The following is a 14,087-nucleotide window of genomic DNA, read 5'->3' on the forward strand; positions in this document are numbered from 1 at the left end:
TGAACAACTTATATACTTATATACATAGTAATATATATATATATATATATATATACAAATATATATATATATATATGCACGCAAATATATAAATATAATATATATATGTGTATGTATACATATATATATATAATATGTATGTATATCTATATGTGTAGATATATTTATACATATATGTATGTATATCTATATGTGTAGATATATTTATACATATATATATATATTAATATATAAACATATACACGTCATGTTCTTATACATATTAAAATTCATATTCATACATAGACGCATTATATACAGACATGTACACATGTATGTATATATATATAGGTATTAAGGTATATATGTATACGTATATATATATATATATATATATACCATAGCATGTATACAAATCTGAATAGATATATATATATATAAATATGTGTGTGTGTATGTAAGTATGTATATATGTATGTATATACGTATGGAAAATATATGCATACATACGTACATACATATATACATACACCTATATATACATGCATACATATGTTCATGTACATGTACATGTAAATGTACATATATATATATATACATAGACATATATATATATATATATATATATATACATTTATATACACACACATATATATATACATATTATTATTATATATGTATATATTATATATTATACGAGTATTTGAAAAGTTATGTTGAATACAGTTCGAGCGTTATTCTTCTACTGGTAATTGTAACGCGGTGTTTGCAGAACGTATCACTAGTACGTGCATATGCGATTGAATTTAGACTGACGAATACAGACTCCATCACATCGATGAGGTTACTATTGCGGGAGCATGTAACGGTATCTGTAAATCAATTTTTAAATTGTTCTACTACTAGAAATATAGAACAGAACTGTATTTTTAATAATTTTTTATTGCCATTACAGAGCATTGAATCCTTTTCTGACCACATTAACGCCCCTTCCACAACTTTATAGCTGATAACGTACATGTAGTTACTATATATATATACATATATATATATATGTGTGTGTGTGTGCGTATGTGTGTTATATATATATATATATGCGTGTGCGTATGGGAGAGAGTGTGTGTGTATGTATTTAGGTATGTGCTCATGTACAAGAACATGATGAAATCCGAAGGCTCAATTGGCTGTTCTTTTGCTCGTATCTATTATATGTCGAGGGGTTTTGTACCGTTTCCAACAGATGCAGCAAGAAAATAAAGACACTCACTCACTCACACGTGTATATATATATATATATACACATATACAAGACTCGTATATGTTTATTCGTATATTATAAATATAATACATATGTATATGTATGTATTTATGTGTGTGTGCTTTTCGTGCGAGATGGGGTTGACCTCAACATGATTGTTGAACGTAAGGATTATGTGAATGCCAGGTTCGAGTAGGGGGGTTACAAAGTGTTCACAAAATATCGAAAGTTTATTTTTGTCATGGTAATCGACAAACACCCATACTATTATACGTCAGATTCAATACATGATAAGTTTCATACATCGACATATACGCGACTACTATTAATAGGTTCCGACGAGATAGCACATCAAAGGCGTACACGTACTCTGATAATTGTGAAACGTACAGACATACATATAGTGCTCTGTTTGGGTGTTGATGGTGCGTAAGCCTTCTTTTCTAATAAATATTTAGCGGGCTATGTGCACGATTGCATGCACATGTATTCAAATACAGTACACTGCTTTGTCCACACTCCACACTACACTCGCAGTCCACAGGCAAACACATCTAAGGTGTCAATTTGTTGAAAACTCTCTCTTCCTCTTATAGTAAATATATTGTAATATGTATGTCGGCTCCGGTTCTGATACATATGCACACAAATAAAATAAAAGAACCGAGAAATGTGAAATGTCAACAAAAAAAAATGTCCACGAAATATGTCAATGCTTTCCCGAATTTTATCCACCAGTCAATACACGCAGCTATTTTTAGAATAATATACTTTTCGCAAATTGTCTTCACTCTTCAGACGGGGCCAAACTCCAAACTCCAATGAGGGTTTCTATGACTCCGATTTGCACACGACGCACAAGTCAACAACACGCAACGATAGAGAGAGAGAGAGACTTTTATGCGGCGCTGCGAGAGTGTGAGATGCGAGTCTGTGAGAGAGTACCAACTACCAAGAGTACGAGACCCGACTGAGTCGAGTCGAGTACAGTCACTGCACCAGCACCAACAGCCTCATACTTCAGAAGTTCAGTTTACACTCACAAGTCACCCTACCACAGGCCCACAGCCTGCACTCCACAGTCCCATAGTCTCACACAGTCCACAGGTTCTGGGCCGGCCTGGGGGCTGGGGCCTGGGTCGCATTCGTCAGGCTGATACATAGATACCTGACTTCGGTCTTCGGTGTGACTTTCGTGTCGAAAATAGTAGACTTATTCATTTTGTCCACCTCTTTTGTGTGTAGTTTATTTTTTACTCGAGCCGATTGCTCAAGTTCTCGATGTATTCTGGCCGGATATATAGCCCAAGTTTTTGTCTACTGGATCTTTTGTCCTGTTTGATAATTGTTAAGAAATAAAAACATCATCGAAAAAGACAACACAAAAATAACAGACTTTTCACTTTTGACACGATGACACAGCACTCAGCGGGCAGTGTAAGTGTAAAAAAGTACGTAAATTGTCTGTGTGGCTGAAAGTGAAAATATATATATATATATATATACAGTCGTAAACACGCAAGTACACAGCATATTCTCTTTGTTTAGTATAATCTTAAGAGTGCATCATACACGCACACAACCACTCACACACATCATGATTAAGACGATTGTACTGGCTGCTATGGCCGTTGCCGCCGTAGAAGGCACTGTTCTCTTCAAGGAGACGTTCGATGGTACGTATGGTTTGTATGAGCATTGTTTGCATCCCTTATGTTTACGTGAGTATACCCCAATTATATTTTATTTATAACCTTCGCAGACACAACATTGATGTTATATTATAACGCGGTGTTTGTAACAGATGCCAAGTGGCCTTTTCTTTGTCATGCAAAATTGCATTATTCAGTTTATCTTCACTCGTCGCTCATGACACGTAACTGCTCAGCTGCACCTTCAAGCCCGATATGTGTTGGCTCCCGTGCTAATCGACCCAATCCAATACGTTCTTCTCATATTCATTGAATTCAATTTATTATAACTATCCCCCATGTTCAATAGACTCGTACACTGAGCGATGGATTGAGAGCACTGCCAAGGGTGCTGATCAGGGTAAGTTCATCCTATCTGCGGGCAAGCACCACCATGATCCCGAGGCCGACAAGGGCGTCAAGACGAGCGAGGATGGCAAGTTCTATGGCATTTCATCGAAGATTGACACACCCTTCTCCAACAAAGGAAAGGATCTAGTTGTGCAGTTCCAGGCTAAGCACGAGCAAAACATTGACTGTGGTGGTGGTTACATCAAGCTGTATCCCTCTGGTTTGGAACAGACGCAACTGGATGGGGAGACCCCGTACAACATCATGTTTGGCCCTGACATCTGTGGTTCTACCAAGCGTGTGCACGTGATCTTCACCTACAACGGCGAGAATCATCTCAAGAAGGTCGATGTACCCGCCAAGTCAGACGAGTTCGCTCACCTGTACACACTAGTGGTGCACCCCGACAACACTTACGAAGTGCTGATTGACCACGAGTCGGCTGCCAAGGGAGACATTGAAGAAGACTGGGACATCCTGGAGCCCAAGGAGATTGACGACAAGGACGCCGTCAAGCCTGAAGACTGGGACGAGCGTGTCAAGATCCCCGACGAGAGCGATGTCAAACCCGCCAACTACGATGACATCACCGAGTTCATTGTTGACGAGACCGCCGAGAAGCCCGAGGATTGGGACGAGGACGAGGATGGTGAGTGGGAGGCTCCCATGATTGACAACCCCGAGTTCCGTGGACCCTGGGTGCAGAAGACTATCGACAACCCCGACTACAAGGGCAAGTGGGTAAGACCTAAAGTGGCCAACCCCGACTACAAGAAGGATGAGAACCTACACGCTTTCGAAGATAACGCGTTCATTGGGTTTGATCTGTGGCAGGTGAAGAGTGGTACTATCTTCGATAACATTATTGTTACGGATGACCTGGCCGAAGCTGAGGAGTTCGCAAAGGAGACCTTTGATCTACTAAGGGTAGGAGAGAAGAAGATGATTGACGAGGCTATGGCAGAGGTGTGTGGTTTCAAACGTAATTTTTCTTTGTTAGTTGAGTTTCTCAAGGTAGTCATTATGTGGAATGGAGGGTGTATATTTATAGATTCGATGGGATTTAGTATGGCGTTATATATAGGTATAGGTATGATTGATTTGTGGATACGATGTAATGTGGTTTTGTCCTTGTCATTGTCGTCGTTCTATTTTGGTTGTTTGCTTAAGCAGCTGTACAGATATGCCAAGATTTATATGTGGTTTTGTCCTTGCCATTGTCGTTCTATTGTTTTATTTACTAATACAGCAGCATAGGTATGCATAGAGCTTTAGGGTTTATTCAATGTGCCTTGATCGTTGTTGTTCTCCTATTTCGCTTATTTACTTATACAGCAGTAGAGATATGTATCCATATGATTTAATGTGTGTCTTTGTCAAGACAATCTCTATGTGCTATCGACAACTTTTATTGCCACTGCTAATACAAGCCCTACAATTGACGTGTACTATCCGCGCTGAATTTCAGTGCCATTTGCCACGATTCTGTTTTGAGCGTTCTTTTTTTTTCTTCTCATTTTTACTATTATGATCCTGACTAACTCCACAGCTGAAGGCTAAGAATGAGGCCAGCGGAGACGCTGAGGGAGCCGAAGATGAAGAGGTCATTGAAGCTGATGTAGATGTAGATGAGGAGGAGGAACTATAAGTAGTACTTTATCCCATTTCTATAACTTAGCAAGCGAAATGTTGTAATGCGAATGACAAGCATTGGTACCATCTCATGTTCATGTGAATTTTGCTAGAGGTAGATACAACCTTCAGTATTAAAAAAGTCTTCATTATATATTTGTATTTATTCTATTCTATTTTATACTTGTTTGAATATAGATCTATTTTATACTTGTCTACTTTTCTCTATATATATATTTTCTGTACCATTTTATACTTGTCTCAACATATATCTATCCTATACTATTTTATACTTTTCTCAACATATGTCTATCCTATACTATTTTATACTTGTCTCAATATATATCTATCCTATCCTATTTTATACTTATCTGCTTGTCCCAATATATCTACATCTATATAAATCTATATCTATATATACCTATTCTATATTATTTCCTTGTATGTTATGGTAAAGCTCCCCAGTATAATTTTCGTACTGATACCATGTGTAGAAGGTGCAGTATCAAGAAATTTAATGACCTTCTGTTGTGGCTGTCACACAAACATCTATTTATATTGGTATATATGATGTTCTGATATTGGATTTAGCTCCTACTAAAGTGTATGTTATCCATTACGTTGCAAATAAAGGTTCAATGCGGTATCGGACGGAGGGGGCTTATATTTGAGTTACAACAGAAGGTTTATATTCGAATTACAACAGTAGGTTTACATTGGAGTTACAACAGAAGGTTTATGTTGGAGTTACAACAGTAGGTTTGCATTGGAGTTACACAGTAGGTTTATATTCGAATTACAACAGGTCTATATTCGAGTTACAACAGAAGTACGAAACACGGACACACTTCAGAAGTTGATTTACATCGTGAATATTAGCCCAGGCTTACTCATAGCGCGGTCGCGTTAGACCCAGCCCGATGTCTCCAAGGGTATCGCCCATATACGAGCCATAAGGTCATCTCGATTCTTAATACGTTTAATAGCTGATAGGTCCATCACTATACAACTTCGAATCCGTTCCATATGACCAACTTTGTGGCATGAAGTGTAGTCAGCGATGTCTGCTGTGTTCCAGCGATTTATCCATTCCATATGCTGTGACAATCGATGCCATGAGCTTCTTGACGTTCTCTTTCCAAGGGATGGTGTTCTAACGTTTTAGTCTGTCGCCGTTTAGTTCCGTGTTAGAATGTTAAACAATGGCTTCTTACGCAATCCAATTTTTGTTTCAATAAAAGGAACGAGAGGAGCTATGACGCATTGGTGCCGCAGGTTTGCGTAGAAGTCCCCGTTTTCTTTTGCCATCTTGAGCTGGACACAAACTACAAAGCGCCCTGTTAATGTGTAACGACGATACTCGGTGTAATGGTTTTACAAGACAAACTACACAATAATCTGTTTAAATGTGTAACGACGGGATCGATTGTTCTCAAGGCACCACTCATTCTTTGAAAACAACCAAGAAGTCGACTCTTAGAACCAGCTACTTTAAAACTACCGCTGATTTATAGAGATTATATACCACAGTTCGTAAAAGATCACGTACTCTATTGTAAGTATTTTATTTGAGCTTGATGTGCCGTATTCCGACGCCGCTCTGATGCACGTTAGTGTCCTCATATACTTAGCACCTTACCTTGGTATATAGCTCACACCTTGGTCTCTTCATATAGTTATGTAGCACCTTACCCTGATTTATAGCTCACACCTTAGTCTCTTAGAGTTAGCTGGTGCTTAGATGGTCGCGATTTGATGCAGACAGTAATGTCCTGGATGATGTGTGAGTATGCGACCATCGGGCTACCTTGTGCATTTGATATTTCTCATAGTTCGGTACACGTCTTTGTTTTTGTCCGTCATTCAGTCTGCTATTGGAAGCGCCTGGACAGGGCAGGGACCGATTATTTGGGTACATCCTGCAATAAGACGGCCTAAGAAGAGAGCCCATTGTCCCAGAAAGCGCCTATTGTATTTACTTCTTGTACTTCAGAGCGAGGTATGAACACACCCGGTAGAACAGAAAGTAGCCCACCAGCACCAGTATATTGGCCCACACAGGTATCGACAGATCCAGGAAGTCGATGACCTGTGTAATGCAACAACACGGTGAGAAGCTGTTCTATAAATAGTATAAAAAGGTGAGGAATTGTTCTATAAATAGTATACAACGGTGAGGTGCTGTTCTATAAATAGTATTAAACGGTGAGGAGCTGTTCTATAAATAGTATAAAACGATGAGAAGCTGTTCAATAAAATGTATAAAACGGTGAGAAGCTGTTCTATAAATAGTATAAAACAGACCCATTGAGGATGTGTTGCCAAATGCGAAAATGCTTATCCAACCCATAATATAAATGCACACAAAGACAAGCCTATTTCTAGGCCCCATATGACCTATATCTAGGCCCCATTGCGAATGTGTTACCAAATACGAACATGATGCCTATTCAACACAAACTTAACCAACCCATTAAAATACGAACATGCCTATTCAACACAAGCCAAACCAACCTATGCTATAAACGCACACAAAGATAAGCCTATGTCCACACCCAAATGACATATATCTAGGCCCCATTGAGAATGTACCACTAAATACGAACGTGACTAGGTTTGACACGAGCGAATGAAATACGACGATTGCACGCACGTGACTGTCTCGTGATATATTACACACGAGAGAGACTATAACCATACACTCCACATAAGCCAATGAGCAAGACAACGCGCGTAACTGTCTTGTGTTATATTACACACGAGAGAGACTATAACCATACACTCCACATAAGCCAATGAGCCAGACAACGCACGTAACTGTCTTGTGTTATATTACGCACGAGTGACTGTAACCATACACTCCACATATATTACACACGAGAGAGACTGTTACCATACACTCCACATATATTACACACGAGAGAGACTGTTACCATACACTCCACATAGTCTGGTGTGCCAAACAATGTACTTTCTAGTAGGTTTCAGCGTACACACACACCACACACACACACACACACCTCCTCGCCCGTAATAGGGCCATTTGCACAGTTTCCGTAGGCGGAATTCGTCTCCGGCGTTGCGCAGGTGTACGTCTCGCCAAAGAATTCGATCCGCGCCATCGCTCCGTAGGCAAAGTACTACCCCACACAAAACAAACACACACAAAAGAAGCATTGCAGCTGTGAGTGGGTGGGTGGGTGGTAATGTAATATACAAAACAAACCAAATACACACAAAAGAAGCATCACAAAACACACACACACGAAAGAAGCATTGCAGCTGTGAGTGGGTGGGTGGGTGGTGAAGTATATACAAAACAAACCAAACACACACGAAAGAAGCATTGCAGTTGTGAGTAGGTGGGTGGGTGGTGAAGTATATACATAACAAACCAAACACACACAACACACACAAAAGATGCATCACAAAACAAACACACACGAAAGAAGCATTGCAGCGGTGAGTGGGTGATTTGGTGGGTGGTGAAGTATATACAAAACAAACCAAACACACACAAAAGAAGTATCACAAAACAACCACACACGAAAGAAGCATCACACAACAAACACACACGAAAAGAAGCATTGAAGCTGTGAGTGGGTGGGTGGGTGAGTGGTGAAGTATATACATAACAAACCAAACACACACAAAAGAAGCATCACAAAACAAACACACACGAAAGAAGCATCACAAAACAAACACGCACGAAAGAAGCATTGAAGCTGTGAATTGGTGGGTGGGTGGTGAAGTATATACAAAACAAAACAAACACACACAAAAGAAGCATCACAAAACAAACACACACAAAAGAGGCATTGCAATTCAACTGTGAGTGAAGCAGACGCCAAACAAAACATACACCTATGAAAGAATCATTGCAGCTGTGAGTGAGTGGGTGGAATATTATTCTATATAAGGAATACTGTTCTATAAAAGGAATACTATTATATATAAGGAATACTATTCTATATAAGGAATACTATTCTAAATAAGGACTCTGCGCCGTCGTGTGTACACAAACGACAGACCTCGGACATTGCTGACTGAGTAATGCTGAGTTGTTATAGTGGCACGTGTATTTGTGTGCTTACTATACATATCCGTACACAACTATACCACCAGACTGATGCATGCACAGCAACACACATGCATGTGTGCACATCTACACGCATACATGTGCGCACATCTACACACATACATGTGCGCACATCTACACACATACATGTGTGCACATCTACACACATACTTGTGTGCACATCTGCACACATACATGTGTGCACATCTACACGCATACATGTGTGCACATCCACACACCTACATGCGTACCTATCACAATCCACAACACTGCTGCATGCATCCCAGCGAAACAGACACACTCACAGAAGTAGCTACATACACACACACACAAGTACCTACATACACACACACACAAGTACCTACATATACACACACACAAGTAGCTACATACACACACACACAAGTAGCTACATACACACACAGAGAAGTAGCTACATACATACACGCACAAGTAGCTACATGCATGCACACACAAGTAGCTACATACATCCACACAGAAGTAACTACATACACCACACACAAGTAGCTACATACACACACACAGAAGTAGCAACATACACCCACACAAGTAGCTACATACACCCACACAGAACCCTAAACCCTAAAACACAAGTAGCTGCATACACCCACACAGAACCCTAAACCCTAAAACACAAGTAGCTGCATACCACAAAGCTAAGATACCGGGCCCACAAAAGCCAATCCGGGAGAGACTCCTGGGCGTAAAAGCCCGCCAAAAGCATCATGGACAGCAACGTCACCGAACCCGTTACTATAGCGTTGCGTGGGTTGTGGATGGTTGCACCCAGAGCCAGGCCAAGACTTTGAGCCGTTAACGCCGTTAATAACAGAATGGCTAAGGACTGGAAGTAGCGGCCGATGTCTCCCAGTGCTGTGTAGGTAGGTGGTGTGTAGGTAGGTGGTGCATAGGTAGTAAGGAGTGATTGTATGTCTAGTAGGTAGGTAGTATATAGTTAGTAGGAAGCGATTGTGTGTGTAGTAGGTAGGTGGTGTGTAGGTAGGTGGTGTGTAGGTAGGTGGTGTATAGTTAGTAAGGAATGATTGTGTGAGTAGTAGGTAGGTGGTATATAGTTAGTAGGAAATGATTGTGTGTGTAGTAGGTAGGTGGTGTGTAGGTAGGTGGTGTTTAGTTACTAAGGAGTGATTGTGTGTGTAGTAGGTAGGTGGTGTATAGGTAGTAAGGAGTGTGTGTGTGTGTAGTTGATAGGTGGTATATAGTTAGTAGGAAGTGATTGTGTGTGTAGTAGGTAGGTGGTGTTTTGTTAGCAAGGAGTGATTGTGTGTGTAGTAGGTAGGTGGTGTATAGTTACTAAGGAGTGATTGTGTGTGTAGTAGGTAGGTGGTGATAGTTACTAAGGAGTGATTGTGTGTGTAGTAGGTAGGTGGTGTAGAGTGAGTATGGAGTGATTGTGTTTGTAGTAGGTAGGTGGTGTATAGTGAGTAAGGAGTGATTGTGTGTGTAGTAGGTAGGTGGTGTGTAGGTAGGTAGTGTATAGTTTCTAAGGAGTGATTGTGTGTGTAGTAGGTAGGTGATGTATAGTTAGGAGTGATTGTGTGTGTATAGTTGATGGTTATAACACTACTTAGAATACAAAATAGCACACACACACACACACACACACACACACGCGCGCGCGCGCGCACACTACAGCTTACCTGTCATAGGATACACTATAGTCAGGAACAGTGTGGGCAGCAGCAGTACTAAGGGGGTCTCAGAGATGGACTTGGCCATGAAGTACGCCGACACTTGGTACGAACCGGCACTACGCTCTTTGCTGATGATCACTCGCTCCACAAAATATGTGTTGATGGATAAGATCATAGGCGAAAAGCACCAGAACACCACTATGAAGAAGAGCAGTCCATATCTGTAAGTGTGGGTAGGTAGTTATCTTATAACTGTATGTATAAGTAGGTAGGTGTATTATATCTGTAAGTGTAGGTAGGTAGATGTATTATATCTGTAAGTGTAGGTAGGTAGGTGTATTATCCTTACGATGGTTTACACAGTATGTGTTGATGGATAAGATCATGGGCGAAAAGCACCAGAACACCACTATGAAGAAGAGCAGTCCATATCTGTAAGTGTAGGTAGGTAGGTATATTGTCTTATATCTGTAGGTGTAGGTATGTAGATATATTATCTTTACGATAAGTTGCCGATGATCACTCGCTCTACAAAGTATGTGATAATAAATAGGATCATCATCGAGAAGCACCATACCTAAACCACTCGCCAATACGTTCGCTACACCAAGCCAAGCACCCATAGCCTCAAACCAACGATAACATCTGCCCTAACAAACACCACTGCGTATACAAGACAACACCGCACACAGCCCTAAACCCCTCATCCTCAGCCTACAGACACACCACACACCCACCGAGATACACGCTAAGCGCTATGTGCACGTTAAAACGTACAGACACACCACACACCCACCGAGATACACGCTAAACGTTATGTACACGTTAACGTTATGTGTACGTTAAACCCTTCAGCACACACACCTATCCCCAATTGTGGCCTCGTCGTTGTCGAGTTGAAACCACAGCAGACCTATGACCACAGCCAACACCAGACTCTGGATGAAGTTAATAGGCGCCAGGATCTCTGACAGATTCTGTTTCCACGAACGCATGGTCAGCACAGCCAGTTGCTGGTACCACGGGACGGGCCAACGGCCATTCTTAAAGTCAGCCTGAGGGTGTTGGGTTGGGTTGGGTTGGGTGGGTAGGGGTGTGGAGGGTGAGTGTGAGCGGTTGGGTGGGTGGGGTGTGTATGTGTTATTAGGTGTGTATACGTGTGTGTGCGATGTACACATCTATAAATAGGCATGTGCGGAATGTATACATGTATAAATATATGTGTGTGATATACACGTCTATAAACACGTATGTGTGTAATATATACATTTATGAATACTTTTGTGTGTACACACATAGGCTGAGGGTTGGCGGGGCTATACTGGTACTCGAGAAGACTTCATTCCGGAACGCATAGTCACAACGACCACCTACTGACCCTCATGGCCTCAACAACCAATCAATCTCGAGAACCTAAAACCCTAAACCTAAACCGTCTAACACCCTAAACCTTAAACAGTGTAAACCCCTAAAACCTAAACAGTATGGGTCAGCGAAGCAAAGCCTACCGGTGGTATGAGAGCAAACTTCATGGGTGGATATATGAGACGAACGTACTACTTAAGAAATAAGCAGCACGTATATTCAACTGCATAACTACAAGTACACACTTACGTAAGTAATAAGCAGCACGTATATTCAAATACCTACGTACAAGTACACACTTACGTAAGTAATAAGCAGCACGTATATTCAAATACCTACCTACAAGTACACACTTACGTAAGTAATAAGCAGCATGTATATTCAACTACCTACCTACACAGACATGATGGTTTCTACTGACCTACGCAAAACCCATAGTGCAGGTGTAAAAACAAATCCAAAATACATTGAACATCTAGATGGTACTGCCAACAAAGTCCCCATGTGTTAGTTGCCCTTCACAATATACATACGGACACTCCACTTCAGACCATACACTACACTACAGACCATACACTACACTACACTACACTACAGACCATACACTACACTACACTACACTACAGACCATACACTACATTACACTACACTACATTACACAAGGGACCTGATTCCGAAGCACTTGCCCATACCCAACCCACGAATGGATTTGCCGCACTGATAGACACGCACGCCTACCATTCAATAGCACTTCATCCGGACCGTGTCTTATCTACAGTATACGTATTCAGAAAAATGTATTGCTTACGTTTCCTTGACTTGACTTACGTTTTCTCTGCTGCTCTGTGCCACATCCGCTGCCCTGGCGCGGTGGCCCTCACCAATGGCACTAGAAATCCGCCTGCGGTTGCCATCGCTATCTGTCATTCGCACAGCCCACAAATCCTATGCATAACGTTTAACGGGTGTTATAACAGCCCACAAATTATAACTTAGTTACAAATAAACGCTATTTTTAAACACGTGTGTGGTTGGTTATACGTATCCCGATTCGTGGCCTACTTGCGCACACCCATGATGATATCTCAGTAACCAGACTACGTATACGCTATTTGTACACACGTTTGTGTTGGGTTGTATAGATATACGCTATTTGTACACACGTGTGTGTTGGGCTGAGATATAGGCTATTTGTACACACGTGTGTGTTGGGTTGTATAGATATAGGCTATTTGTACACACGTGTGTGTTGGGTTGTATAGGTATACGCTATTTGTACACACCTGTGTGTTGGGTTGTATAGATATACGCTATTTGTACACACGTGTGTGTTGGGCTGAGATATAGGCTATTTGTACACACTGTGTGGTGTTGGGTTGTATAGATATAGGCTATTTGTACACACGTGTGTGTTGGGTTGTATAAATATGCGCTATTTGTACACACGTGTGTGTTGGGTTATATAGATATACGCTATTGTGGGTTGTATATATATACGCTATTTGTACAAGCGTGTGTGGTGGGTTGTATAGATATACGCTATTTGTACACACTTGTGGTGGGTTGTATATGCATCCGTATTCGTTGACCTACTTGTAACTTGGTTGCCGATGCTTTGTCCTCCACAAGCACCTCTAAGAAGAAGTCGGCTGGGTTGTAGTGAACGTCGCAACGCAAGCCGTTACTCTCGAAATACGCCAGACTCTGCACGTATGCGTTAGAATTAAAACATGGGAATTAACGTAATGTTAAGGCTCTGTATGGTATATGGCGTATGCGTACTTACAGGGCTAATGTCATTGGTGTGTACGTGTAGGTACACGCAGCGTAGGTACAAATATCTGCGGTGGCACTATGGGGGCCGGAATAGGCCGCTGTGCACAGAAGACCCATTTGAGATGCCAAGAGTAATTGGTAGACGCATACAATGGCGAGCTGACCAAGGTGTCGTATCACCGATCAGTGTATTGATCGACATTATATTCGAATGACACTCTCATATCACATTATATGCACAATATACCGGTTATTTACAATACATAAATATAATAACAGTATCG

At 41.0% G+C, this 14,087-nt stretch overlaps 2 protein-coding genes across 2 annotated transcripts; one reads left to right on the forward strand and one right to left on the reverse strand.

Moving 5' to 3' along the window:
- The first annotated feature begins 2,754 nt into the window (after nucleotides 1–2,754).
- SARC_05956 (calreticulin) lies at nucleotides 2,755–5,067 on the forward strand. Its single transcript, XM_014300160.1, has 3 exons — nucleotides 2,755–2,913; nucleotides 3,239–4,245; nucleotides 4,829–5,067. Exons 1-3 carry the CDS (start codon nucleotides 2,835–2,837, stop codon nucleotides 4,925–4,927), a joined length of 1,185 nt encoding a protein of 394 aa, XP_014155635.1. The 5' UTR covers nucleotides 2,755–2,834; the 3' UTR covers nucleotides 4,928–5,067.
- Nucleotides 5,068–6,284: 1,217 nt separating this feature from the next.
- Nucleotides 6,285–13,920, reverse strand: SARC_05957 (hypothetical protein; the record flags this gene model as incomplete). Its single annotated transcript, XM_014300161.1, has 8 exons — nucleotides 6,285–7,000; nucleotides 7,932–8,051; nucleotides 9,660–9,883; nucleotides 10,669–10,883; nucleotides 11,527–11,717; nucleotides 12,856–12,972; nucleotides 13,621–13,729; nucleotides 13,814–13,920. 8 exons carry the CDS (start codon nucleotides 13,918–13,920, stop codon nucleotides 6,887–6,889), a joined length of 1,197 nt encoding a protein of 398 aa, XP_014155636.1. The 3' UTR covers nucleotides 6,285–6,886.
- Between the last annotated feature and the right edge of the window lie 167 nt (nucleotides 13,921–14,087).

Source organism: Sphaeroforma arctica (genome assembly GCF_001186125.1).
Source record: "Sphaeroforma arctica JP610 unplaced genomic scaffold supercont1.406, whole genome shotgun sequence".
NCBI classification, from domain to species: domain Eukaryota; class Ichthyosporea; order Ichthyophonida; genus Sphaeroforma; species Sphaeroforma arctica.

Bases quoted from the DNA above. Each gene is read 5' to 3' on its own strand.
- SARC_05956 (XM_014300160.1), top strand. From the start codon at position 2,835: ATGATTAAGACGATTGTACTGGCTGCTATGGCCGTTGCCGCCGTAGAA. The intron at 2,914-3,238 runs GTACGTATGGTT...CATGTTCAATAG, and splicing joins CTTCAAGGAGACGTTCGATG to ACTCGTACACTGAGCGATGG. The intron at 4,246-4,828 runs GTGTGTGGTTTC...CTAACTCCACAG, and splicing joins TTGACGAGGCTATGGCAGAG to CTGAAGGCTAAGAATGAGGC.